Source organism: Chiloscyllium plagiosum, chromosome 2 (assembly GCF_004010195.1).
Source record: "Chiloscyllium plagiosum isolate BGI_BamShark_2017 chromosome 2, ASM401019v2, whole genome shotgun sequence".
In the NCBI taxonomy this organism is placed as follows: domain Eukaryota; kingdom Metazoa; phylum Chordata; class Chondrichthyes; order Orectolobiformes; family Hemiscylliidae; genus Chiloscyllium; species Chiloscyllium plagiosum.
The window spans coordinates 57,089,375-57,116,431 of NC_057711.1; the positions used below are offsets into that span (position 1 = coordinate 57,089,375).

Consider the following 27,057-nt stretch of genomic DNA (forward strand, 5'->3'; position numbering starts at 1 on the left):
CACTATCCTATCTACCTGCGAGTCTACTTTCAAGGAGCTATGAACCTGCACTCCAAGGTCTCTTTGTTCAGCAACACTCCCTTAAGTGTATAAGTCCTGCTAAAATTTGCTTTCCCAAAATGCAGCACCTCACATTTATCTGAATCAAACTCCATCTGCCACTTCTCAGTCCATTGGCCATCTGGTCAAGATCCTGTTGTAATCTAAGGTAACCCTCTTTGCCTCCAATTTTGGTGTCATCTGCAAACTTACTAACTGTACCTCTTATGCTCGCATCCAAATCATTTGTGTAAACGACAAAAAGTCGTGGACCGAACACCGATCCTTGTGGCATTCCACGGGTCACAGGCCTCCAGTCTAAAAAACAATCCTCCACACCAATTACCAATAACAAAGGCCTTCTGCCTACCAATAATCATGTGATCAGCTCTGAAGTAGCTGAGCAAGTTTCAAGTGTGCAAAACAGAAGTTGCTGGAAAAGCTCAGCATCTGTGAAGAGAAATCAAAGTCAACGTTTCAGGTCTGGTGACCCTTCCTCGGAACCGAAGTTTTGGGTGTGAAAATCTGGGAGAGAAGCAATTGGATTTCTTAAAGAGAAGGAACTATCCCTTTTCTCCGCAATGAAAATGTCTCAAACCTGAAGGTAGCCATTTTACTTTTTCCCTCAGTTGCTGTAAGCTGTGTCAGAAACTCTGTAAGCGCCCACCAGTGGCTGTCTGTCTCCTATCAGCAAGTGAAGGTACCTGGAGAAAGAAGATTGAAGACCAGCAGATCTTAATAAACCAGAAGGATCAGTGAATCCCGTGGACAGAGATCATTGAACTGCTTTCCAGTCTTTCCTCTTGTCCATAGCACCCATGATTTTGTCCCTGTCTGTGTATGTTTACAGGGGGAGTTTTAACTAGTAGTTATATACTGATGGTTCATAATTGTTTACTTGGATCTAAAATTTATTTCTAATCCATATCAATTCTTGTTAAGTACAGAAAGTAGTCTGTGATTTTTGTGAACCTGAATTTAAAAGATTACTTTTACAACATCTTTAACTTTCTGTGACAACTCCTGGAATAGCAGGGCTTGGTTTCCAACACACTATCCCAGTGAGATGTAACACTGTTGGTGTCTGACGTTGACAAGACACTCAGATTGTTGAGATGCAGCCAAGAATATTATAGGAAGGAAGAGCTGAAATCTCAGAGGCACTGCCAATAATCTTTCAATTAATATTTTACTTTTTCTGGATTCGGGGGTGGTGCTAGAAGATTGGAGAATTACAAACACTGTGCCCTTTTTAATTGCTGGGCCTACCTTTACACTCTTTACTGAAGACCAGTCAGCTTAATTTTGATGGTAGGAAAACTTTGAGAAACATTTGTTCAGGATAGAATTAATAGTCGCATGGAAAATTATGGATTAATTCCAAAGAGTCAACATAGATTTGTTAAGGAAAATTAATGGCCAACTGATTTGCTAGAGAGGTTAGGGAGGACTGATGAAGGCAAGACTATTGATGTGCTGCATATGGACTTCCAAATGCCATGCAGCACAGTGCCACACAACAGATTCATGAGGAAAGTGAACATTTGTGAAATTAAAGGGACAGAGGCAATGTGGTTATAAAATTGGCTGAGGGATAGGAAACTGCAAGGCATGATTAATGAGGATTTTTTTTACAGGGAGTAAGGTCTGTAGTAGAGTTTCCTATGGGTCAGTATTGAGACCATTGTTTTCCTGGATGAACTAGATTTTGGTGTAAAGGAATTAATTTCAGAGTTTGTGGACGATACAAAGATTGTACCTGTAAGGAGGACAATGTGGAACTTCAGAAAGACATTGACAAATTGACGAATACATGGATGGAAGGCAGATCAAGTTTCATGCAGAGAATTATGAGGTGATATGGTTTTTACAAGAACATAGAGAGATGTATGAAATAAAGGATACTACTCTTAATGGTGAGCAGGAGCATAGAAACTTGTATGCATATGAGCTATCAAAGATTAACGGGTACAGACTGCAATTAATAAAGCACAGGGTATTCTAGACTTCATCAATAGGTGCACAGAGTACAACAGAAGTGAGGTTATGCAGAACTTATATAGGACATAGGTTAGACCTCAGTGAAAATACTGTGACCAGGTTTGGGTGCCACACTTTACGAAGAACGTGAGTGCATTTGAGAGAGTGCAGACGAGGTCACTGGAATGGCTCCAGTGATGAGACTCTTCAGTTTTGGGAAAAGACTGGAGAAGTCGAGAGAGGGTTCTATGGAGAAGAGAAGACTAAGAGGAGGTTTGATAGAAGTTTTCAAAATCATGAGGGGTCTGAACAGATTAGATAGGGGAGAACTGTTCCCCCTCACAAATTTGATTTGGAGGTGCCAATGTTGTACTGGGGTGTACAAAGTTAAAAATAACACAACACCAGGTTATAGTCCAACTGGTTTATTTGGAAGCACCAGCTTTCAGAGCGCTACTCCTTCATCAGGTGGTTGTGGAGTATAAGATTGTAAGGTGCAGAATTTATAGCAAAATGTTACAGTGTGATGCAACTGAAATTATGTATTGAAAAAGACCTGGATTGTTTGTTAAGTCTCTCATTTTTTAGAATGACCATGTTGGTTTCAGTTCTTTCATATGTAAATCCCAGAACTTTTTTAAAGCTATATTCTCAAGTGAACTTTAACAATAGGTGCCATGTCGGCCCAGGTAATGCATTGAAGGTGTGAGGTGCCCTATGTGAGGCTGTCTGTGCCCCAATGGTCAGACTGATTCTAATCTAAAAAAGGGATTTACAGAATCTTCCACGGATTCATACAATTTTTGAGCAAAATGAAATTTAATTTTGCAAGTACAAATTCACCCCACAAACTTATATGTGTGTGTGTGTGTGAGAGAGAGAGTGAGAGAGAGTGAGAGGGTGTGTGTAGTGTAGTGGGGTCACCTGTAGTGTGACATGAACCCAAGGTCCCGGTTGAGGCCCTCCCTATGGGTACCGGACTTGGCTATCAGCCTCTGCTCGGCCACGTTTTGTTGTTGCCTGTCCCGAAGTCCGCCTTGGAGGACGGTCACCCGAAGGTCTGAGGTCGAATGTCCTGGATCGCTGAAGTGCTCCCCAACTGGGAGGGAACCCTCCTGTCTGTTGATTGTTGTGTGGTGCCCATTCATCCGTTGCCATAGCCTTTGCTCGGTTTCCCCAATGTAACATGCTTCAGGGCATCCTTGCCTGCAACGTGTGAGATAGACAACGTTGGCTGAGTCACATGAGTACCTGCCATGTACAAGGTGGGAGGTGTCCCCATGCGTAATGGTGGTACCTATGTCCACACTCTGACACGTTGAATGTCCCGGACTGCTGAAGTGTTCATCATGTCGACACTCTGACATGTCTTACACCAGCATTACACGTGGGGACACCACCCACCATGTTTGCGGCAGGTACCCATGTGTCTCGGCCAACGTCGTCTATCTCATACACTGCAGGGAAGAATGCTCTGAGGCATGGTACATTGGTGAGACTGAGCGGAGGTTACAACAATGGATGAATGGACATTGCACAACAATCAGCAGACAGGAGTGTTCTCTCCCAGCCAGAGAACACTTCAGCAGTCCGGGACATTCGACCTTGGACCTTCAGGTGACCGCCCTCCAAGGCGGACTTCAGGATAGGCAACAACGAAAAGTGGCCAAGCAGAGGCTGATAGCCAAGTTCAGTACCCATAGGGATGGCTTCAACCGGGACCTTGGGTTCATGTCATACTACGGGTGACCCCACTGCACTACACTCTCTCTCTCTCTCTCTCACACATACACTTGCACCCTCTCTCAGACTTCTATCCTATTACACTCTCTCACAGACACTCAGACCACACCCCAACCCACACACCTACATAAGTTTGTGGGGTGAATTTATACTTGCAGAATTACATTATGTTTTGCTCAAAAACTGCATGAATCCCTGTAAGATTCTGTAAATTCATTTTTTAGAAATGGAATCAGTGTGAACACTGGGGCACAGAAAGCCTCACACAGGGCACTTCACATTTTCTGAGCTAACATGGCACCTATTGTTAAAATTCACTTGAGAATGTAACTTCCAAAAAAAGGCTCTGCGATTTACATATGAAAGAACTGAAACCAACATGGTCATTCTAAAAGATGAGAGATTTAACAACCAATCCAAATCTTTTTCAATATATAATTTCAGTTGCATCACACTGTAAACTTTTGCTGTAAATTCTGTTCTTATGATCTTATACTCCACAAACACCTGATGAAGGAGCAGCCCTCTGAAAGCTAGTGCTTCCAAATAAACCTGTTGGAATATAACCTGGAGTTGTGTGATTTTTTAAACTTTGCACCCTCTCATAAAAAGATTGTGAATCAGTGAGCACACTTTTAAACTGTTTTGCAAAAGAAGCAAATGCAAGATGAATAGATTTGGAATGCACTATCTGGAAGTGTTGTGGGGGCAGGTTCAATTGAGGCATTCAAGAGGGTTTTGTATGAATAAATAGAAACAATATGCAAGGTTACAGGGAAAAGGCAAGGGTTTAACGTTATGTCAACATGCTCAGAGAGCCAGTGCTGACATGATGGACCATCTGCCCTTTCTCTACACTGTATCAACTCCTTGAATCCTCAGATCCACTGCCAACTGATGGGAGAGTATCCAGAGTGCTCCCTACACTCCTATTCCTCCTCCTCTATCAGACCATTTGGCCAGGATAAGTGGATCAGACTAGACCTTGTACATTTTAGAAACCTGTCTCGCTGCTGAGTCACCTACAGAACTCTCTAGTATGTAAGGATCTCCATTGGATAATGGAGACTTTAGGAGGCAGGAAGAGTAAATCACTGTGTTGGAAAGTCACATATCTACCAGGTGTTACCCCTCCTTCCCCTGCACCCAAAGGTTCACATATGGCCCTCCATACACAATGGTGCAGCTCCTTCCCATGGGTGCCAGCATCACTCCTCACTGAACACACCTTGTGTGTCTTTCTGGAGCTGCTCGTCATTTTTCCATGTCCTTCAGATTAGCATTGTAGGCCCTAGGAACCTCCCTGCCTGGATTTCACTCCTCCTTTCTTACATGCCTGTCTGAAGTGACCTGTACTCCATGGTTATAGTTGTAACAATTTGAGGTGGATCTTTTCCTGCCTCCATCTTGAGACCTACATTCTGTGTCCCCTCTTACCTCATTTATTTTGCCTTTCTTCATAGAAATTTTTCCTTTAGGCACATTTACTCCCTGTCTCTTGTCAAATCTAAGGGTCATTTTCCTTTGGATTCCTGCCTCAGTATTGTTATTAGTGTCTCTGTCAAAGTCCTCAAAGACCTCCTGCAGAATACAGTGTAAGCTATGAGGATCTACAACCAATGATTTAAGACAAGAGCCTATAGGTGTGCTGAATCTTAAGGCACCCTCTTGAACTTGATCATAGACTGCATAAAACTTGTCAGTGACATGGATGTTGTAGGTTTCTAGTGCGCATTCTCTCATTAGTTACATAGTCACAATGATTCCGGTTTCCATTTCATCCTGTGTCCCTTGTCTCACTTTTGCTTAACTTACGAGAGCTGTAGAAATTCAGGAAATCAAAGTAAAAAGGAACAGTCAGGATTTTCTCCTCATCATCCAATCCGTGGTGACTAGTCACTTGGCCAATTTCCAGGAAATGATTATAAAGCTCCTCTCCAAACTGGAGTATAAGTTTCCAGCTATGCTTTGCAATTGTTCAGTCGAATAGGTGATGGCAAGTTCACAATAAACAGTGCCCTATTGCTGTTTAGGGCCTAGGGCAGTGTTACATGTCGTAGTCTCCCCTCACTCATTATCCTCAAGCTCCTCCACTACCTTTTTCTCCTCCTTGCCTCTGCCTACAGATTCTCCTCCCTTACCATGCAAATCGCACCCCGATAATGTCACTGCCTTGCCACCAGTATTCCAATGCATTACCAACAATACATGTAGTCAGCAAGCTATTCCTTTCCCTGCTTCAGCACCCCTGTAGACAGGTATGATATCACCTCTGTCTGTGAGCTCCTCCCTCAGTCTTTGTTATGTCTCTTACTCAGTTTGCAATATGAGTGATGATGAACACACCAATTCCTTAAGTATTCTGTTTTGTTGGCCTATCTTTTCACTTCTCTGACCTAATCCTCTCTCTTTTTATCTCTCCTTTCCTGCTTTAATTATTCCATGGTTCTTTTCACTACAGTTGTTCCCTCCTCTTTCACTTCTCACAGTATAATTAATTCTGCCTCCAGCTCAAGACACTCCCTTTGATATGTCACCAATCACTGCCTTTACTTGTGATCGTCTATGTCCACTGATCAGCTCCTACTGAGGAAAAATCTATATCTAGGATCATGCTAATCCACCCCTCCTTCAGGGGCAGTCTGCCCATCAGATATTTTATGACTAATGCATCCATAGTTGGTTTCATCATTTATTTAGCTTCTGGGGTACCTTTGTGATCACTACTGTAAATCAAAGATCTACGTTCTAAGATCCTTTCCCCCGACTTTGAAATCAATAACACAAAGCACAGCTGTAATTGCAATGTCCAATTAGTGTGGTGACCCTTTATTAACATACCAAAGAAAAACATTTACTCAGTTACTCAGTGGGTCCCCGTGTTCAAGAGCTCATCGCCAAGTGGTCACTCTGCCGTTGAAGCCTCCTATGATGGGCCAGATCATGTTTCCTGCTGCATGCCTGGTATTGTCGAACACTTCCTTGGAGTGCAGGTTCATAGCTCCTTGAAAGTGGAGTGGAATGTAGACAGGATAGTGAAGAAAGCATTTGGTATGCTTGCCTTTATTGGTCAGTGCATTGAGTATAGGGGTTGGGAGGTCATGTTGCGGCTGTACAGGACATTGGTGAGGCCACATTTGGAATACGTGCATTTCTGGTCTCCGTAATAGGGAAGATATTATGAAACTTGAAAGAGTACAGAAAAAATTTACAAGCATGTTGCCAGGTTTGGAAGGTTTGAGCTAAAGGGAGAGGCTGAATAGACTGGGGCTATTTTCCCTGGAGCTCAGGGGATCTTTTAGAGGTTTATAAAATCACGAGGGGCATGGATAGGCTGAACAGTCAAGGTATATTCCCAAGGGTGGGGGAGTCCAAAACTAGAGGGCAAAGGTTTAAGATGAGAGGGGAAAAATGTAAAAAGGACCTAAGGGATAACGTTTTCTTGCACAGGTGCATATATGGAATGAGCTACCAGAGGAAGTGGTGGAGGCTGGTACAATCACAACATTTAAAACACATCTGGGTGGGTATATGAATAGGAAGGGTTGAGAAGCACATGGCCAAATACTGGCAAATGGGACTAGATTAATTTAAGATATCTGATAGACATGGATGAGTTGGCCCAAAGAGTCTCTTTCAGTGTTGTTAATCTTTACAACTCTATGACTTTATTTTCATACACCTCCTTGACTGGGCCCTTGGCATTTAAGGCAATACCCCAAAACAAGTCATCCAACTGGGTTATTAAATCCATCTTGGCCTTGCTGGGGCTAGTGGTAAATGGTCATACTCTGCCCTTAGCTAGCAGCTGACTGTAGGTGGATGCCAAAATAGGTCAATACCCCAGGTGGCCATTAGCCAGTCAGTTTTTATAGGGAAGGTATCTATGTGCGTCAGTCACCATTTTCGTGCCATGTTTTAATATGTCTGGGTGTGTGTACATCAGTTGAAATGTTTTTAGTAAGTAATCTTAATTGCAGCTGTCAACAATGGCTTCAGTCAGGATCTTCTAGCCTTTATACCTCTGTCTTCATACGATCCAGTTATAAATTTTGGAAACCTCAAAATTTGTTTTATTTAAACTTAAATGCAAATTCAAGACAACTGGAGAGAGATAAAAGAAAGAATTGCTTTCTGACAAACATACAGAAAACAAAATGCCTTGAGGCATCCAACACAAAGGAAATAACATTATAATGACTAAAATGCCTTACACAGTCCCTCTTTGTTTATTCTACCTACAATTCCTCACACAGTACCCTCACACATAAAACCTTGGAAGGACTTGGTGGCCCTCATTCGATGCTGTCACTACTTCCAACTGCTGCTGCTGGTCTTTGAGGTACACTTGGCTTGTTTAACATCCACCTCAGCTGCTCATTGTAGAGTGGTTCTATGACCATTACCCATTGAGAGTCACAGATCTAGGTCTTTTTATTATTCCAACTGAGTCCTTTTGTTAACTTTATAGGACATGATGGATCAATCCATGTGTGGTTCTGTGCCCTGGAAAATTCCTTATATTCTTCCAACACATTCACTAGAGGATTCTAGTGCAGATTTTGAGAGAATCCCCTATTAATGCCCCCCAAAAGGCTTGTCTATTGCCCAATTTCTTTGTACTACATTTTTAAAATCTGGAGCAGGATTAGGCCACACTGTTGATCATCTATCTCAATGCCATATACCTTTTTTTTTCCACCATCTTGAATGCCTTCACAATCTAAAAAAAACATTTCTTCCTTGAATATTTTCGCATATATCTTTCCCTGTAGAATTTGGAGGAGAGGGGACATTTTGCTCATCCAAGGATTTATACATCCTTCATATGCATATTGTTTCCTTCCTAAAATTCAAGATTGTCTCATTGGGTCAGAACGCACAAGTCCTTTAACATATTCCGCTTTTCCACCAGGATGAAAGGCTTGTGCCTGGTTGTGATCACAGTCAGGTTTTGTCCAGGATTGTTAGAATTGGGCATCTTTCTCTGTTTTGTCTCTATGGTGACCATCTTACCCATCTGAAAGGATATTAGGAACACTGTCAGTTCTGGGAGCAGATCTCCCACTCTTCGACCAAGTTCTGCATAGTAGACTGATTAGTAAGGTAGATCACATAGGATCTCAGGAGAGCTAGCTGATTGGGTACAAAATTGGCTTGACGGCAGGAGTCAGAGGGTGGAGTAGAGGGGTGTTACTCAAACTGGAGGCTTGTGATCAGCAGTGCGCTACAAGGAATGGTGCTAGGCCCACTGTTGTTTGTCATTTATACGAACAATTTGGATGAGAATATAGGAGGCATGGTTAGTAAGTTTGTGGATGACACCAAAATTAGAAGAAGAGTAGAGAGTGAAGAAGGCTATCTAAGAGTACAAAAGGATCTTGAACACCTGGGCCAGTGGGCGGAGGAATGGCAGAGTTTAATTTAGATAAATGCAAAGTGTTGCATTTTGGTAAGACAAACCAAGGTAGGATTTATACAGTTAATGACAGGGCCCGTGGGGAGTGTTGTCAAATAGAGAGACCGAGGATGCAGATAATAGTTTTTTGACAGTGGAATGGCAGGTAGGCAGGGTGGTGAAGAAGGCGTCTGGCATGCTTGCTTTCCTTGGTAAGAGGATTGAGTACAAGAGTTGGGATATCATGTTACAGCTATATAAGACATTGGTGATTCCACATTTGGAATACTGTGTATTAAACTGGAAAGGGTGCAAAGAAGATTTACAAGGAATTTACTGAGAGTGGAAGGTTTGAGTTATAAGAAGAGACTGGATACGCTGTGGCGTTTTTCCCCTGGAGTGTAGGAAACTGAAGGGTGACCTTATAGAGGATTATAAAATTATGAGGGGCTTGGATAAGGTGAATAGCTAAGATCTTTACCCAGGGTAGGGGAGTCCAAAGTTAAAGGGCATAGGTTTAAGGTGAGAAGGGAAAGATTTAAAATGGACATGAAGGACAACTTTTTGACACCCCCCACAAAGGGTGGTGCTTATATGGAATAAGCTGCCAGCGGAAGTGGTAGAGGCGGGTACAACTACATTTAAAAGACATTTGGGCAGATTCAAGAAAAGGAAAAGTTTAATGGGAATGAACCAAATGCAGACAAGTGGGCCTAGTTCAGTTTAGGAAACCTAGTCAACATGAAGGATTTGGGCCAAAGGGCTTGTTTCCATGCTGTATGCCTCTATGACTCTGCGTTAGAGCAGACTCAGGCATTCTGATAACGAACACAGAACTTGAAATGTTGACTCTATTTTCTCCCCCACAGATGCTGCACTACCTATTGAGTTTCACCAGCAATTTCTGTTTTTGTACTGTGAACAATTCTAGGGACCAAATCATAAGAAAGAAGTGAAAGACTTAAAATGTATACAGATAAGGTTTATCAGGTGTTACTAAGGCTGAGGGAATTAAATTATGCAGAGATGTGGACAAGTTAGGACTGCTCACTTGGAATGGAGAACATTAAGAGATGATCTAATAGAATTTTGCAAAATAATGAGAAAGTATGCTACTGTTGATAGAGAGAATCTCTAGTGAGTGTTCATGTGTTTAAAATAATACAAAGATTCTGAAGGAGTATTTAAGGTCAAGAATGTTCCATTTTGAAGGATGGTGGAAGTTCAACATAAATATTAAAAGGAGTTGTAGATACATGAGGCCAACTAACACGTAAGATTATGAACAGTAGTTGGCATTGTTGGACAAAGCTCTTTCAAATAATCACTGCAGGCATTATCTGCCAAAATGCCTTTTTTTTCTACCACTAACATTCTCAGACCTTAAAAATCAGAAGTGGGGATGTTTGCTGTTCACTGTGCCATGTTCAGCACCAGTTTGCCTCCTCAGATACTGAAGCAGTCCATATCCAAGTACAGCAAGAACCTAGGCTTCGGCTAAAAAGTGGCAAGTAATATTTGTACCACACAAATGCCAGGCAATGACCATCTCCAATAAGAGACATTCCAACCATTGTGCTTTGACATTCAATAGCATCATAATCACTGAATCCCCACTATCAACATCCTGGGGGTTGGTATTGACTAGAAACTGAACTAGCCATACAAATACACAGGCTACAAATCAAGTCAGAGGCTAGGAATCCCACAGCAACTCTGCAAAGCCTATCTACAAGGTACAAATCAGGAGTGTGATGGAATACTTCCTGCCTTACCTGTTAATGCAGCACCAGAAACACCCAAGAAACTTCACACCATCCAGGACAAAGCAGCTCATTCGATTAGCACCATGTCCGCAAACATCTACTCTCTCCCCTGATGCTCAATAGCAGCAGTGCAAATCAGCTACAAGATGCACTGATGAAATTTACCAGAATCCTTAAACAGCACCTTCCAAACTAACGAACACTTATATCTCAAAAGACAATGGTAGCAGATACATGCAGATTCCCCCAAGCAATTCACCACCCTGACCTGGAAACATATTGCTGTTCCTTCACTGTTGCTGGGTCAAAATCCTCAAAATCCCTCCCTAACAACATTGCGGATCTATGTACAGAACATGGATTTCAGCCATTCAATCCGGCAGTTCATCACCGCCTTCTCAAGGGCAACTAGAGATGGGCAATAAATGCTGGCCCAGCCAACAACACCCAAATCCTATGTGTGAATTTTAAAAATTCTATGCATTTAATTGCAAAATGAGATGTAATTTAGTAATTTTATATGTCTTGTAAACACTACACATCATGGAGCCCTGGGATACAAACCATCTACAGAAGTGAAGACTCCCTATGGAGGGCCGTCTCCAAACAGGTCCTTCCCATTTCCATTGGGGATCTGGGGCAGAGAGTGCTGCATGCAGCAGTCCCGTGCAAACACTGGCTAACAAAGTTGATTGGGTGCCAGGCCATGTGAATGAACTGTAGCTCCTTTCTCGTTTTTTGAAAGGTCTGTTCCTCGGTCCGAGGGTCGTCGCTCCTGACCATCTGTGCTCAGGTGTACAATAGAGGCTTTTCGAGACTAGTGGGCACCAGAGGGGCTGGGACTCATCATTGGTCCGAATCATGTTATTTTTTAACTTGGTAAGTTTCCACTGTCATATAAAATTACAGTTTAACTGACAAGAGTTTTTTTTTGTTGTAATGTCACAGCAAAGGCTGTTTAATTATTTTTTCTTAGGCCTTTCTGTTTAAAAAGAATAGTAGAACCCATTGCACTAGTTTCCCTTGCTCATGATTTATCGAATCCCATTTCAAATAACCAACCAACATTTAATTTTTCCCGGTCCTGAAACATGCCTGACCAGGCGGGAAAAGACTTTTCTTTTTGAGGGCTGGGGGGGAATAAAATATAGTCTACATCAAGAGGAAACAAATGGATTCGTCTGGAATTTCTTGCCAAACATCACTGTACTAAATAACTACAAGGAACTGGGTCAGATTAGAAATTGCCCATTTAAAAAAAATTCAAAAAAATTAAAATTGCCCTTAACTCTAAGAGTTAGAAAGGGGTTTCTCGTTTAATCCATTACTTAACAGATTGCAATTCCTAGTGGCTGCCATGTCTTTTTTTTTAAAACATCAGAATCATGTGACGGATTCGGGAGCTCTCCACTGCCACAACTGAACTCGATCTGCTTTCTCTTCCTGAGTACAGCATTTTCGCGGTCAGCGGCTCGGCAGCAACGCTGGCATTTAACCGGTCTCTCACTCATTCGGAATCAGGTTGGTTTCTCTTTTTTTTAAACCCACCCAACCCTCTGACTGAAATAACAAAACACGAAACGATACACGCTGTTGTGATATTTACCAATACTCCGATTCTCACATAAAGAGAGAGTGGGATGAGGAAATGAGTTGAAATCGACCAAGAAACTGAGCAGTTGCGGCTGTGCTCTTTAGCTGCATCGTTTTCCACTTAGTTGACTAGGGTGAAGGGGGTAGATAGAAGATGATGGATTCTGATGATTGATGGTGTGAATATTGAAAAATACTGGAGGGCAGTGATTGCAGATTCGGACCTTTCTGGGCGGAGTAACCACCGTTTTGTATCCTTGAATTCGCCAAGTAAATTGAAAATTTCTCAGAATTATTTATTTCGGTGTCGCTTCTTTTATATTTGGTTGTAATGACTGTTTGTTTAAAATTAGGAAACTGTTACAGGAGGCTTACAATGACGCGGAGCTGCCCTCAATAAATTCAAAGTCTGCCTGAACGAGGAATCGCTGCATGTTATATATATATATATAGTACATTTTCATACACACTGTTTCACTGCACTATTTGATACATTGGATAGAGTTTAAGTATCACTGTGACCCCGATTAGGCACATTCAGGTGTTCTGTGGATGATTAAGTATGAACACTAGAATTCGTGATAGTTCATTTTGAAAGTAGCCGGAAGTGAAAAATGAAGGATGTGTTTTACACCACCGTTTTTCTAACCTGTTGGATACGCTAGAGTTACATCATGGGTATGACGCGTAATAATGCTAAAAATATAATGCAGTGTTAGCGTAATAAAGGGAATGGGTTATGAATACAAAATTCTACTTGATAGCTGATAGTAAAATCATATTAGATCTAGTATTTACATGTGCGTATATATTAATTTCTTGAGCAGCCATTCGGCCACTTGGCTTTGGACACGACTTGCCAACTACATTTTTGACCACATTGTGTCTATAAATAAAGGGTTATAGCCTCTATATAAAGAGGTATGCTATTTGGTATGTCAAAAACCCTTTACCATTTAAAAAAAGTGGAATTTGCGAAATCGCGTACGATTAGCTTATAATCAGGAGAGATGATATTTCTCCTGATGTCTACAGTCCAGTATGTGGTGTTTGTATTACACATTTAGTAAATGAAATTCAATCAAAATCAATATGCTGTAGTGTCTAAACTTAAAGTATTTGTGACTGAGATAAGTTGGTTAATATTGGTTAAATGTAGATTCATTGTTAACTTAATTACAAACTACACGTAAATTTCATACAGATCTGCAAAGAATTTTTTTCCCCCATGGAATTATTTAGAGATTGATAGGGTTGTGATGGTGCTGTTCTATTTTGATCTCTGAAATATTGGTAGCATGCGAGGGGACAAAAGAGTGGAGTTTAGATTTAGCACCATTGAAAGCTCAGCCTAGAAGGTTGCCATTTAATAGGAATCTCTCCTCTAACTTTTCTTCACGGGATGTGACAGTTCTGGTAAGGCCTGTAGTTATTCCCCATCCCCAAGTGCTACTGTACTGAATAGCTTACTATGTCAAGTTCAAGTCATCCACATGCTGGAGTCACGTAGGTCAAGTAAGGATAGCAGATTTTCTTTCGTAAAGGACATTCATGAACCAGACTTCTTTTGAATCAGTAAGGCTAGCTTTATGGCCTATTATTGAGACTAACTTTGTACTCCAGATTTACTAATTGCATTTAAATGCCCTGATAGGATTTGAACTAATTGCACAGGACATTTGCCTGGGGCCACGGTTTACGAGTTCAATCAGGAATATTACCACTTGGCCCAGCACTGTCCTTTCGACTAATGAAGAAATAAGCTGAATTCATTCTGAGCACTCAATGTTCATTGAAAGTGCTAAGTCTAAAGTTAGACACAGAGGAATGGCCATGCAGGGAGTTCTCGTGATGTGTGTGAAAGGGGCTCCCATGGATCCAATACAAGCAACAGCAGTACATTTGATGGGAATGCAGAACAGCAGAGGAGTTTTGGGTTCAAAATCCAAATAACATTAAAAGCAGCAACTCTAGTAGATAAGGTGAAAAATTGCTCATGGAGTGCTGACCTACATGAGAAGAGCTTTAAAGTATGTAAGACTAAATTAAACATTAAAATCTAACATACAGACGTGTGTGTGTGTGTACCTAGTGAGGTAATAATTGAAGGACAGTGTATGCTTTTGTGTCCAAACTATAGGAAGGATCTTGAGGCAGCAGAAAGGGTACAATGCAAACTTATTGGGATGTGACCTGGCATCAGGTATTACAAGTAAAGAACTTCAGAAAAATTGGGTTTGTTTTCAATAGAACAGAGAAAATTGAAGGATAATGTTTCAATTTTTTGTGGGATGTAGGCAATTTTGGCCAACAATTGCAGGCCTTGCCATTTCTAATTCCTTTGAGAAGGTGATGGTGAGTCAGCAACTCAAACTTTTAATAAAGATATATCCAAAATATCATCAGAGAGGGTCTTCTTCTAGGGTATTGACCCAACATTGGTAAGGGAACGAGTGTACAGTTACAAGTCAAGTTGTGTGAGAAATGGAAGGGTAGCTGCAGATGTTCTTATTTTGCTTTAGGTGCATGGGATTTAGGTATCACTGGCTAGGCCAGCATTTATTGCTCATGATGATATTCTTGAACTGCTGCAGTGCATGATATATGAAGGGAGTTCCAGGATCTTCAACAGGTGACAGTGAAGGATCAGTGATATATTTGCAAGTTTGATGTGTGGTTTGGAGGGAAGTTTGCTGGTGATGTTCCATGCATATGCAACTGTCTATCATGTGCTATATTACAGATTTCAAAGGTGCTGCGCAAGGAACTTTGAGTTGCTTGATTGCATGTTGTAGATAGTACACACTACTGATATACGTTGGTGGTGAACAAAGTGCCAGTTAAGTGGGTGGAAGTGTCCTGGAAGTATCAAGCATCTTGAATGCTGTTGGAGCTGTACTCATATAGGTGAAAGGAGAGTATTCCATCACACTCCTGAGTTGTGCTTTGCAGTTCGTGAACAGGCTTTGGGGAGTCAGGAGGTGTGTTACCTGGTGTAGAATTCCCACCATCTAATCTATTCATGTTAACACAGCATTCATATGGCTAGTCCAGTTCAGTTTCTGGTCAATGGTAACCTCCAGGATGGGCCTTGGAACTTAACCTGAAGAATTAAGTTTTATTTTTGTTTTGCAAAAGAGCATGCTGAAGAATTCCTGTAGTAGAGGCTGAGATGATTGACCTTCAACAACCACAATGATCTCCCTTTGTACTAGGCATGACTCCAACCAGCAGCGAGTTCCCCCGCCCACTCTCTCATCCAGATTCCAATTGACTCTAATTTTGCAAGGACTCTGCTGCCATTCTCCTTCAAATGCTGCCTTGGTGCCAAGGTCAGACTCAAAATCACCTCTGGAGTTCAACTCTCTTGTCCATGTTTGGACCAAAGCTATACAATTAAGTCAGAATCCAAGTGGCTTTGGTGCAACCCAAACTGAACTTCAGTGTGCAGACAGTTGCTCTGCAAATAGTTATTTGATCTGTGCAATTATTGCTGTTTGATAGCAATGTTAATAGCCCTTGCAATGTTAATAGCCCTTCCATCACTTTTTTGAGAGTTAAGGCAAAAATTGGCCAGTTTGGATTTGTTGTAGTGCTATTGGACCACTTTGGCTAGAGATATAGCAAGACACTGGAGAACACATTTGCAATACTATTGCTGGAATGTTGTCAAGGCCCATAGTTTTTGCATTTTACATTTGCATACTGAACTCTTTCTTGATATTATGTAGAATCGCATTGGTTGAAGACTGCTATCTGTGATGCTGTGGACCTCCAAAGTAGAGTTAAGTAAATCATCCATTCGGCACTTCTGGTGAAAATGGATGCAAATACTTTAGCCTTATCTTTTACACTGATGTACTTGGATCTCCCATCATTGACAATGGAGATACCCGTGGAGACTCATCCTCGAATGAGTGGTTTAATTTTCCATCATCATTCACAACTGCTTGTGGCAGAAATGAAGAGCTTAGATTTTAGACTGTTTTCTTGTGGGATCACTTAGTCGTGTCTGTCATATGTTGATTCCACTATTTAGCATGCAACTAGTCCTATGCTGCAGCTCCATTAGGTGGATAACTCATTTTTAAGAATGCCCTCCTGTGCTTGTCATCGAACATGATTTGATATTCCGGCTTAATGGTAGTGTGGGGGAGTATACTGGGCTATGAAGTCTTGGTTGGTAGAGGTTATATGTTTTGAAGGTGCTGTTGAATAATTGTTTGAGTTGCTGCAATGCACCAGTGGAGGGAATAAATGCTTAAGGCTATGGGTGTGCTGCTTACGCTACACTGAAGTTGTACCAAACCAGTCCCAGATTGTGTGAACCATCTGGAGTGTTGTTGGTGCTGTACTCAAATGGAGAGTATTGCTTCACACAAAATTTCTGCCTTGTAGATAGATTTATGATAACAGGGCTGGGTCACTCACCACAAAGAAATCCAGTTTTTAAGCTGCAGTTTTAACCATAGGAGATATCTAAACTGTTAAGAGTTGGGAATTTGGCGGTGGTAGTGTTGTTGAATATTCACGAGAGATTGTTAGACTTTCTCTTGTTCACGATGACCATTGATTGTATCTTGGTGCTATTTGTTACTTATCAACCCAAGCCTAGGTTGCGAGGTAAGGGTGTATGACCTGAGATGCAAGTAGGATTAAGTATTGTGCAATTTTTGGCAAAGATTCCCTGTCATTACCTTATAATGGAGAGAACATAATTGAAGAAACAAATGAATATGATTACATCTCTGACCTACCTTGAGAAACTCCTATGAAGTTTTCAGGCTGATCTTGTTGCCTTACAAACACACAACCACCTCCTTTTGTGTGGTCAGAGTACACAGGCTTTCATTTGCAGTTGTCACCAAGAATCCCAAATGCAATGTCTACTCGTGTCAGGGTGAAGAACACAATGGAAAGAAAGGAACAGCAACCAAAAATCATAATATATGCTTTATGTAATGAGATTCAGATGCATCTGAGATCTTATATTGAGGGTTTAAGAAGAAAACCATGAATTCAAAACTCTCGCTTTGAAATAGATTCATAAAAGTTCTTTCATTGCATTCTTGCTGCATCTCTGACATTTGATAATTTTCCCAGTGGTAGAATTGAAATGGGAGTTATGTTAAACATGTCTAGGACCTTTTCTTTTAGTTCATGACATACTGTGGCAGTATGGTCTCTGTTATAAACTGAATATAAAGGTACCATAGAAAGTAGAAGTATGATTTAGATTGGTAGAACCTCTTTTGGCATGCTGTATCAATTAGGACCAAGCTTGGATTAGAAAAAAGAATTTGAAAATGGGTGACTTGATAATGATTTCTATGATAATGAAAGGTAGACATAGACAAAACATTCCCACCCATGGGCAAGATCAGAAGTAGGTATCATTAACATAATTACAAATAAATTCCCCTAAATTCTTTATGCAGAGTGATTTGGAACTTGATAACACTGAGCAGTTGAGGTGAATGGCATTGGTGCCTTTTTGTGATGCAAAGTTTTCATGAAAGAGAAAGGAATCAAAGGACTGTTGATTGTGTTAGATGATTGTCATATTTTGCATCTTAGACCATAAGACATCGGAACAAAATTAGACCATTCGGTCCGTTGAGTCTTCTCCAGCATTCAGTTGTGGCTGATATGTTTCCCAATCCCATTCTCCTGTCTTCTGGTAACCCTTGATCCCCTTACTAATCAAGACCCTGTCTATCTCTGTCTTAAATACACTCAATTTTTCCCTCAAAAGAGCAAATATTTTAAGGCAGAACAGAATGCAAGGCAAAGGGAGAGCAGGTCAGTGAGAGCAGGTCAGTGAGAGCAGGTCAGTGAGAGCAGGACAAACACGAAAAGCAGAATGGCGACCTTGTGCTGTACATTGGTACCAGTGTTTCTCTGGAGCCTTTTTACTTGTTCACCATGTGGTTACTCACCCAATTGATTGTGTGTCAAGGAGGTTGGCCTCCAAGAGGTGAGTAGATTCATGTGGGATTCACCACCCGGTTTTGTTAATGTCATGATATTGTTCTTAATTATTCAAGGATTCGAGGTAATTCATGATGGAGGACGAGAAAAGCTTCTAGCTGGAACAGCTGCTCCTTTTTCTTTTGAGGTAATTTTAGGTGTTGGGGGTGATTTCCTCGAATTCCAGGAGCAGCAATTAATGTTTTATATGCTGTTGCATTGTTTTGGAATTTTGGAAAAAAAGGTCAAAACAACAGCATTTTTAAAAGGGAGAAAACAGACAATGGAAGCACATGGTGAGGTCAGTGCAAGAGAGAGAGAAAGAAACCCACATTGCTACTGACTGAGTTAGCAGTTACTGCCTTTGCTGTTGAATTCATGTGTCGCTGGACATCTGAGTATGTCAGGGAATGTTTAAAAAACAGTGAAATTCACAACTAATCTTGGAGGAACCTGTTTGGAGAGGTCACAGCACAGAAACCGATAAGTGGATGTTTTAAGCATGGTCTTAAAATAAGTCTGCAGTAGTGAGTAGAGTGGGTTCTTTCTTGATTGGATGTTTTATTGAGCTATTTCTCTTGATTAAACTTAAAATATAAGCCATAAGTGTTAACTTAACCTTGAGCAGTGTTTTGTAGAGGAATAAGACAGTGCTATTTTCTGGGTCTGTAGATTGAAAAGCACAAATGGCCCTCAGTAGAGTGATATGCTCTTGTTGGGTGTGGGAATTTAGGGAGAGTTTACAGGTTACTGAGGATTATATCTGCAATAAATGCAGTTGGTTGTGAATCCTATCAGATCGAATGGATTGGATGCAGTTAGAAGCAATGAGGAATTTACAAGAGCAAGAAATAAGAAAGGGATGATCACCTTATTGGGATTGTATTATAGACCCCCTAATAGTCAGAGGAAATTGAGAAACAAATTTGTAAGGAGATCTCAATTATTTATAAGACTAATAGGGTGGTAATGGTAGGGGATTTTAACTTTCCAAACATCGACTGGGACTGCCATAGTGTTAAAGGTTTAGATGGAGAGGAATTTGTCAAAAGTGTACAAGAACGTTTTCTGATTCAGCACGTGGATGTATCTACTAGAGTGGGTGCAAAACTTGACCTCCTCTTGGGAAATAAGGCAGGGCAGGTGACAGGTGTCAGTGGGGGAGCACTTTGGCGCCAACAACCATAATTCTATTAATTTTAAAATAGTGATTGAAAAGGACACCAGATCTAACAGTTGAAGTTCTAAATTGGAGAAAGGCCAATTTTGACGGTATTAAGCAAGAACTTTCAAAAGCTGATTGGATGCAGATGTTCGCAGATAAAGGGATGGCTGGAAAATGGGAAGTCTTCAGGAATGAGATAACCAGAATCCAGAGAAAGTATATACCTGTCAGGGTGAAAGGGAAGGCTGGTAGGTATAGGGAATGCTCGATAACTGAAGAAATTGAGGGTTTGATTCCGAAAAAGAAGGAAGCATATGTCAGGTATAGGCAGGATAGATCGAGTGAATCCTTAGAGTATAAAGGCAGTAGGAGTATTCTTAAGAGAGAAATCAGGAGTGCAAAAAGGGGACATGAGATAGCTTTGGCAAACGGAGTTAAGGAGAATCCAAAGCATTTTTACAAAAACATTCAGGACAAACTAGTAACTGGGAAGAGATTACGGCCCCTCAAAGATTAGCAAGGTGGCCTTTGTGTGGAGCAGGCAGGAGATGGGAGGAGTATTTAGCATCAGTATTTACTGTGGAAAAGGACATGAAATATATAGAATCTAGGGAAATAGATGGTAACATTCTGAAAAATGTCCATATTACAGAGGAGGAGGTGCTGAATGTCTTGAAATGCATAAAAGTGGGTAAATCTCCAGGACCTGATCAGGTGTACGCTAGAACACAGTAAGAGGCCCAGCAATCCCTTCCCTAGTTTCCCACAGAGATATTTGTATCATCAATAGTCACAGGTGAGGTGCTGGAAGTCTGGAGGTTGGCTAATGTGGTGTCACTGTTTAAGAAAGATGGTAAGGACAAGCCAGGAAACTCTAGACCGGTGAGCCTGATGTCAGTGGTGGGCAAGTTGTTGGAGGGAATCCTGAGGGGCAGGATGTACATGTATTTGGAAAGGCGAGGACTGATTAGGGATAGTCAACATGGCTTTGTGCGTGGGAAATCATATCTCACAAACTTGACTGAGTTATTTGAGGAAGTAACAAAGAGGATTGATGAGGGCAGAACAGTGGATGCGATCTAGATGGACTTTAGTAAGGCATTCGACAAGGTTCCCTATGGGAGACTGCTTAGCAAGATTAGATCGCATGGAATACAAGGAGAACTAGCCATTTGGATACAGAACTGACTCAAAGGTAGAAGACAGAGGGTGGTCGTGAAGGGTTGTTTTTCAGACTAGAGGTGTGTGACCAGTCGAGTAACACAAGGATCAGTGCTGGGTCCACTACTTTTCCTCATTTATATAAATGATTTGGATGTGAGCATTGGAGGTACAAAGTGACCTTGGAGTACAGGTTCATAGTTCCTTGAAAGTGAAGTCGCAGGTAGATAGGATAGTAAAGAAGGCATTTGGTATGCTTTCCTGTATTGGTCAGAGTATTGAGTACAGGTGTTGGGTGGTCATGTTGCGGCTGTACAGGACATTGGTTAGGTCATTGTTAGAATATTGCGTGCAATTCTGGTCTCCTTCCTATTGGAAAGATGTTGTGTAACTTGAAGGGGTTCAAAAAAGATTTCCAAGGATGTTGCCAGGATTGGAGGATTTGAGCTATAAGGAGAGGTTAAATAGGCTAGGGCTGTTTTCCCTGGAGCATCGGAGGCTGAGGGGTGACCTTACAGAGGTTTACAAAATTATGAGGGGCATGGATAGGATAAGTAGACAAGGTCTTTTCCCTGGGGTGGGGGAGTCCAGAATTAGAGGGCATAGGTTTAGGGTGAGAGGGGAAAGATATAAAAGAGACCTAAGGGCCAAATTTGCACGCAGAGGGTGGTACGTGTATGGAATGAGCTACCAGAGGAAGTGGTGGAGGCAAGTACGATTGCAATATTTAAAAGGCATCTGGATGGGTCTATGAATAGGAAGGGTTTGGAGGAATGAGCTACCAGAGGAAGTGGTGGAGGCAAGTACGATTGCAATATTTAATCTGGATGGGTCTATGAATAGGAAGGGTTTGGAGGGATAGTGCCAGGCACTGGTAGATGGGACTGGATTGGGTTGGGATAGCTGGTCAGCATGGATGAGGTGGACCGAAGGGTCTGTTTCCGTGCTGTGCATCTCTCTGTGCCTCCTGACTCTAAGTCCTTCTATACATGCATTTGTAATTGTCATTCACCAAATTATAATGTAAGAAATACTCCGCATATTGGGTTATATCCAGAGAGAGCAAAGAGTTAACATTTCAGATCAATTCATTGTCCCTTACATGAACTGTTTTAGTGTTCTCCTCCTCTGCTGTCCATTTCAATATGAATTAGACTTGCCTACACTGGCCTTGCATTGCCAAATTTAGTTAAACACCGACACCAAAAATTGAAACAAAAACTACCCTTTATTTTAAACTACTGCATAGCTAGGCTTCAAGCAAATAAACGAATAATGATTATTTGCAGCTTTGGTATGATATTTTGAATGACGTTTGAACGAAATGTTTATTTACTAGTGTATTTGACAGTCCTGTTACTTGGTTTAAATGACTTGGCTTAGTTGCCACAGTATAACTTGCACACAGCGTTTTGCTTGAAATTTCACATCATAAGCCATCTATTTGAAAGCTGATCACACTGCTCTGGATCCCGTTTCTTTGAATATAGGTTATGGTTGCTTGTAGAATCGGATGTTCTGTTGTGATAGATTTGTTCCTTTATGTCTGTGACATGGAGTTTGTACTCCAGTGCTCACCCACCTGTTTAAATACTTTCCAGTGTATTAAAGAGATTAAGTTACAATCAAGGCTCCAAAGAGCTGAAGTTTATTCAGTTACTGATTAATTGTTTATGGTCTTATTAAGAAGATTGGTCATGTATCAGAGCCCAATGTTTAACTTTGTGTAAATGTTATACTTGTTTTCTGTTCACTGTTATAATAAGTATTATTTGTACTTTAGCCTGACAGCTGCCAGTTTCAGAATGGAGGTGGACCTCAGTGGTATTTCCAGGACAACCATGCCTGTTCTCTCTGCACCTGCTGTAGAAGTAAACTGTCTGAGTAAAACAGAGCCTGAGAAGCCTCGCAGTTCCAGCACCCCATGCTCTCCTGTAAAGCAGACTGTGCCTAGCTATCAGATTCTTCACATGGACACCAATTACTTGGTTGGCTTTGCTACTGGTGGGGAACTTTTAAAATTGGCTCAAAGATGGTCAGGTAATGAGCCAGATGCAGCAGAAACTTTGGCCAGTCAACATACTAAGCAACATGATGTAGGATTGTCAAGAAGTTCTCGCATCTATAAAACGAAGAATCGATATTATCAACCATATGAGATCCCAGCTGCAAATGGTAGAAGACGGCGGCGAATGCCTAGTTCAGGGGAACAAACCATCAAGCCACTATCTTTTGAATCCAGCAAATGTCTACATGGACCTTTGCCAATTTGCCTCATCAAAGGAAAGAGGGCCCAGTCAAAATCCTTGGATTACCTAAATCTGGATAAAATGAATATTAAGGAATCAGCAGACACAGAGGTGCTGCAATACCAGCTACAACATCTCACACTTAGAGGGGAGCGTGTGTTCAGCAGAAATAAAACTTGAAAATAAAACTAATTGCTTTATTCAAAATGCACAAGGAACAGCACTGGGCTTATGGAAGTCAGTGTGATACTTGCCCGAATATCATTGTGACTGAGGGGAGTGGATGAACTGGACAACTTGATAGGTGATATTTAACTTGCTTGATGGAATATTGATTCTATACAAACTGTACCGGGCTATGAAATAAGTTCTCCTTCTCATAGGATTATTGTGGGTTTAGATAGTGTCTGTGGAATATGTTCCATCCCAGAATATGTTCCATCCCAATTCTGGTAAATGGTTAAAATTGTCACCTTTTTTGTTATGACAGGAGTAATATGAAATAGCTGAAGAATTGCTAATTATTATTTTGTAGCAATAATAATCTATCATCAAAAGTCATCTTCAGTTTAACTTTTCTAAATTTTATTACTTAGATTTTAAGTAATAACTGCATAAGCATCTATTATTGGAAAGCAGTTGAAATTCAATCTGAGTAGATAAACAGCTATTTAGGTCCTATCTAATAATAAAGGTTAATTTGAAATAGCTATATTTTGCAGTTATATGAAGGTATAATTTATTCTTGTCTGCAGTTTAAACTGGTAAATATTTGATCTGTATCAGGAGGCAACTACGTGCAGAGTCGTAGTTCTTGCTGTCCATTTGCACTGGAACAGTTGTAACAAGGACTGGAGTTTTGAGGAAGGGTCACTGGACCTGAAACGTTGACTCTGATTTCTGTCCACGGGTGCTGCCAGACCTGCTGAGGTTTTCCAGCAATTTCTGTTTTTGGAACTGTTTTTTGACTGGGAATGTTTTTCAGAACGAAAGTAATGAACTTCTAACAGTGATAAATGAGAAACTCCATTGTAGCCAGTTTTTTAACCCACCCCTATATTATTCTAGATGCTTTGTGAGCTTGTGTTACTTTTCCATAATAAAAGGCGGCAAACTGCATACATTGGTTTGGAAGCGGGGAGCCCTCTCAGTTCTTTCTCAACAATTAAAGTCATGAAATGCACTTAAAAATTAAAATGGCCTCTTTTATTTATTGTGATATCTTTAGTAATGTAATAGTTTTTTTTCTCTTTGTTTGCTCTGCACACCTCAAGCAACTTAATAAAGGCAAGTGCTGAACAGGATATAGAATTTGTCTTTTGATGCTAATCTGCAATGCTACAGCAAGCTTTCAGAAGAAGCAAAAATATCCATAAAGCTGAAGATTTTAATTTAACTCTTTCCCATCTAGTCATGTTACAATTTTTCGATTATTTTTCAATAAATAGAGTAATTTAAGTGTTGGTTCTCTCACTTACTAAACTGACACTGATCAAACTTTTGGAACTTATGTCTGATCTACCTTCAGAACTACACAGGTGCCTAATCTTTAAAAGCCTGCTTATATTGAAGTCAGTTAGGAATTTACAAAATGAACGAGGTGAAGAGCAGGTCTTCTGCACTTGCTAGAAACCTGACAGCACCTCTCTAGAAGTTACTGATATAATTTTAGAAATTAGATTCAGATGGTATTCTTAGCCAGAGGATAATGTTACACAATTAACTCAGTGGGATTAATGGACCCCTTCAGTTTTCCAATCTGACCTTGTGTTTTTGGGAAAAAGGGAGTTTCGAAGATTCCTGAACTAAAATTACATTAATATAACTTTGCAATTTTTTTTTTATTCTTCAGTTCTACAGATATAAGGATTCAGATTTGATTAATAGTCCATTACATTTTGAAGGTTTATCATTTGTTCATTACCTAGAGATTGCATTCTTTAGCCAGTTTTGCAGAGGTTTTCTGTCAGCTTTTATGATAATGCATTTGCTTTTCTTTCTAATTACCTGGTACAAATAGGCTGGCCTGAAGTGATTTAGCATTAAGATGCAATGACAACCACTGGGAGTTGAAATATACATATAGTAGACAATTGATTAAACCATTCTGGACTCCTATTTAATATTTTGTCTCCACTGATGCCTTCTAGACTTTTAGATGTGATTCTTTGAAATACAGAGTTGTAACAAGACCTTATGGTAGAAACATCTGACCTGCTTTTGTGTCCTAATAAGATGTCTCCAGTTTTGTTGTCAGGAGGCTGGGTGCAATTTATTCTGACATCTGTCCTTGTAGTAAATAGTGTGGCTAAAAATGGAAAAGCAGTTCCAATCTATTTTTGTTAAAGTTCCTTTTAATGATTAAGTTTACAGCAGTTACACTGGCTTAATAAATTTCAGTCAAATGGATGATTGAAACAAATAATGTAAATTAAATATAGTCAGCAATAGCAGACATTTTCTAACTTCAGTTTTGAATTTTTAACTAGCTCTGATAACCTGAAAGATTAATCTCATTCTGTGTTCTATTTTGGCATTTGTTTTTCTGAAACAGGAATTATTCTGAACATATGAAAAGTACCCTAGTCAAATAGGATTAAAGAATTTCTTTTGTAGTTTGTATCTAACATTAAATAAAGCAATATGCAGAAATCAATATAATTGGTTTCCAGGCCCCTGTCCCACCTACAAGAATATTACTAATATTACAAACACAGCTTTGAGTTTTTACATTGGCAGGAATAATATTTTTCTTTGTCTATAGAATAGTGTGGAATTTTGTATTGAGTTCTGTAATTACTAGCGATATTACTTAGGATGAGAGAATTTGGAGGTAAATGCTGTGGCATTATATATAAGTACAGTGCCTCTGCGATAGAAGGATCTGCTCAAAGGTAGCATTAGCACAACAAAGTTGACTTTCTAAAAACACCTCCTAAACTGTCAGGTTGTGTTCTGTCCTATGGAGAGCATGCCACAGTTTTTAAAATCTTTTATAAAGGCAGATAGCTTCTTTATTTTCCTGTATGATTGAAAACCTTGATAAAGGATAGTCAAAATTCAAATAGTTTTGCTTTAAATGAGCCATTCAGAATCCATTTCTAAGCATTATGAACTGCATGTTTACCAACATCTGGTATTGAGCTGGGCCAAAACTTGAATCTGCAATGTGACTTAAGCTCAAGCCCTATTATCTCCTAAACTAATAGTCTTGAATAACTTTTAATATTCAGTGACAAAGCAATATTAAACAGACGTTCAGTGTTGAGACTGAATGTTAAGTACCTGCACCCAAATGAGTATTTGCATTCAAAGTTGCTGTAATTATCCTGAAATTGATTTCTAGAATTTGCTTGTAAGATATTAATTAAAGGTTTTTTTCCATGCTACTAAAGCCATTCAGCTGAAGAATGTGACACTTGTTACATTGCAGCAGCTGGTGCCAAATTTAGGAGTCTGAACAGCTACTGTAATTTTTTTAAAGCACAAAACTGTGACTGTCAATTGCAAGCCTGAGATGTCATCTTTCCCCCAGCACTGACACTAAGACATATGTGCAGCCAGGTTCTACTCGTATTGATTTTAAAAGAGAATTTGCATCATTTATTTTAAATGGAGGTCACCAAAGTAACCTGTAATGGGATCACCAATGTCACAATAAGTATGCTTGTTCAGACATTAGTCAGGTTGCAAGTAAATACCAATAAAGAAAGAAACACCAGTTGTGTAAAACTTGAACAATGTTTAGAATGCTATGGTATTGAGCTGAATAACTAGCTTCATGTGGAGTTCAATTAATAATCATGATACCCAACTTCCCAGTATATATGTTATTTGTATTATAAAAGTGACTTAAGCTGCCTTGAGGAATAGTTTGACCATAAAATATGATGAGATCTCTTTGACCAGCTAGCTGTAATGTAGCTAAACACTTTGATTTGTCCAATCTTGAAAGACCTTTTATGGAGTTAAAAACACTATAGTTGAACTCCT

The 27,057-nt window shown here is 40.2% G+C and overlaps 1 protein-coding gene across 2 annotated transcripts; it reads left to right on the forward strand.

Annotated features, from left to right (window-relative positions):
- The first annotated feature begins 12,137 nt into the window (after positions 1 to 12,137).
- macir (macrophage immunometabolism regulator) lies at positions 12,138 to 24,253 on the forward strand. 2 transcript variants are annotated; one of them, XM_043710163.1, is made up of 2 exons: positions 12,138 to 12,447; positions 22,599 to 24,253. In XM_043710163.1, exon 2 carries the CDS (start codon positions 22,621 to 22,623, stop codon positions 23,242 to 23,244), a length of 624 nt encoding a protein of 207 aa, XP_043566098.1. In that variant the 5' UTR covers positions 12,138 to 12,447; positions 22,599 to 22,620; the 3' UTR covers positions 23,245 to 24,253. The 2 variants fall into 2 exon arrangements, with proteins under 2 accessions (XP_043566098.1, XP_043566107.1); XM_043710172.1 differs by lacking the exon at positions 12,138 to 12,447 and adding an exon at positions 18,561 to 18,637.
- The last annotated feature ends 2,804 nt before the right edge of the window (positions 24,254 to 27,057 follow it).

Bases quoted from the DNA above. Each gene is read 5' to 3' on its own strand.
- macir (XM_043710163.1), top strand. From the start codon at position 22,621: ATGGAGGTGGACCTCAGTGGTATTTCCAGGACAACCATGCCTGTTCTC.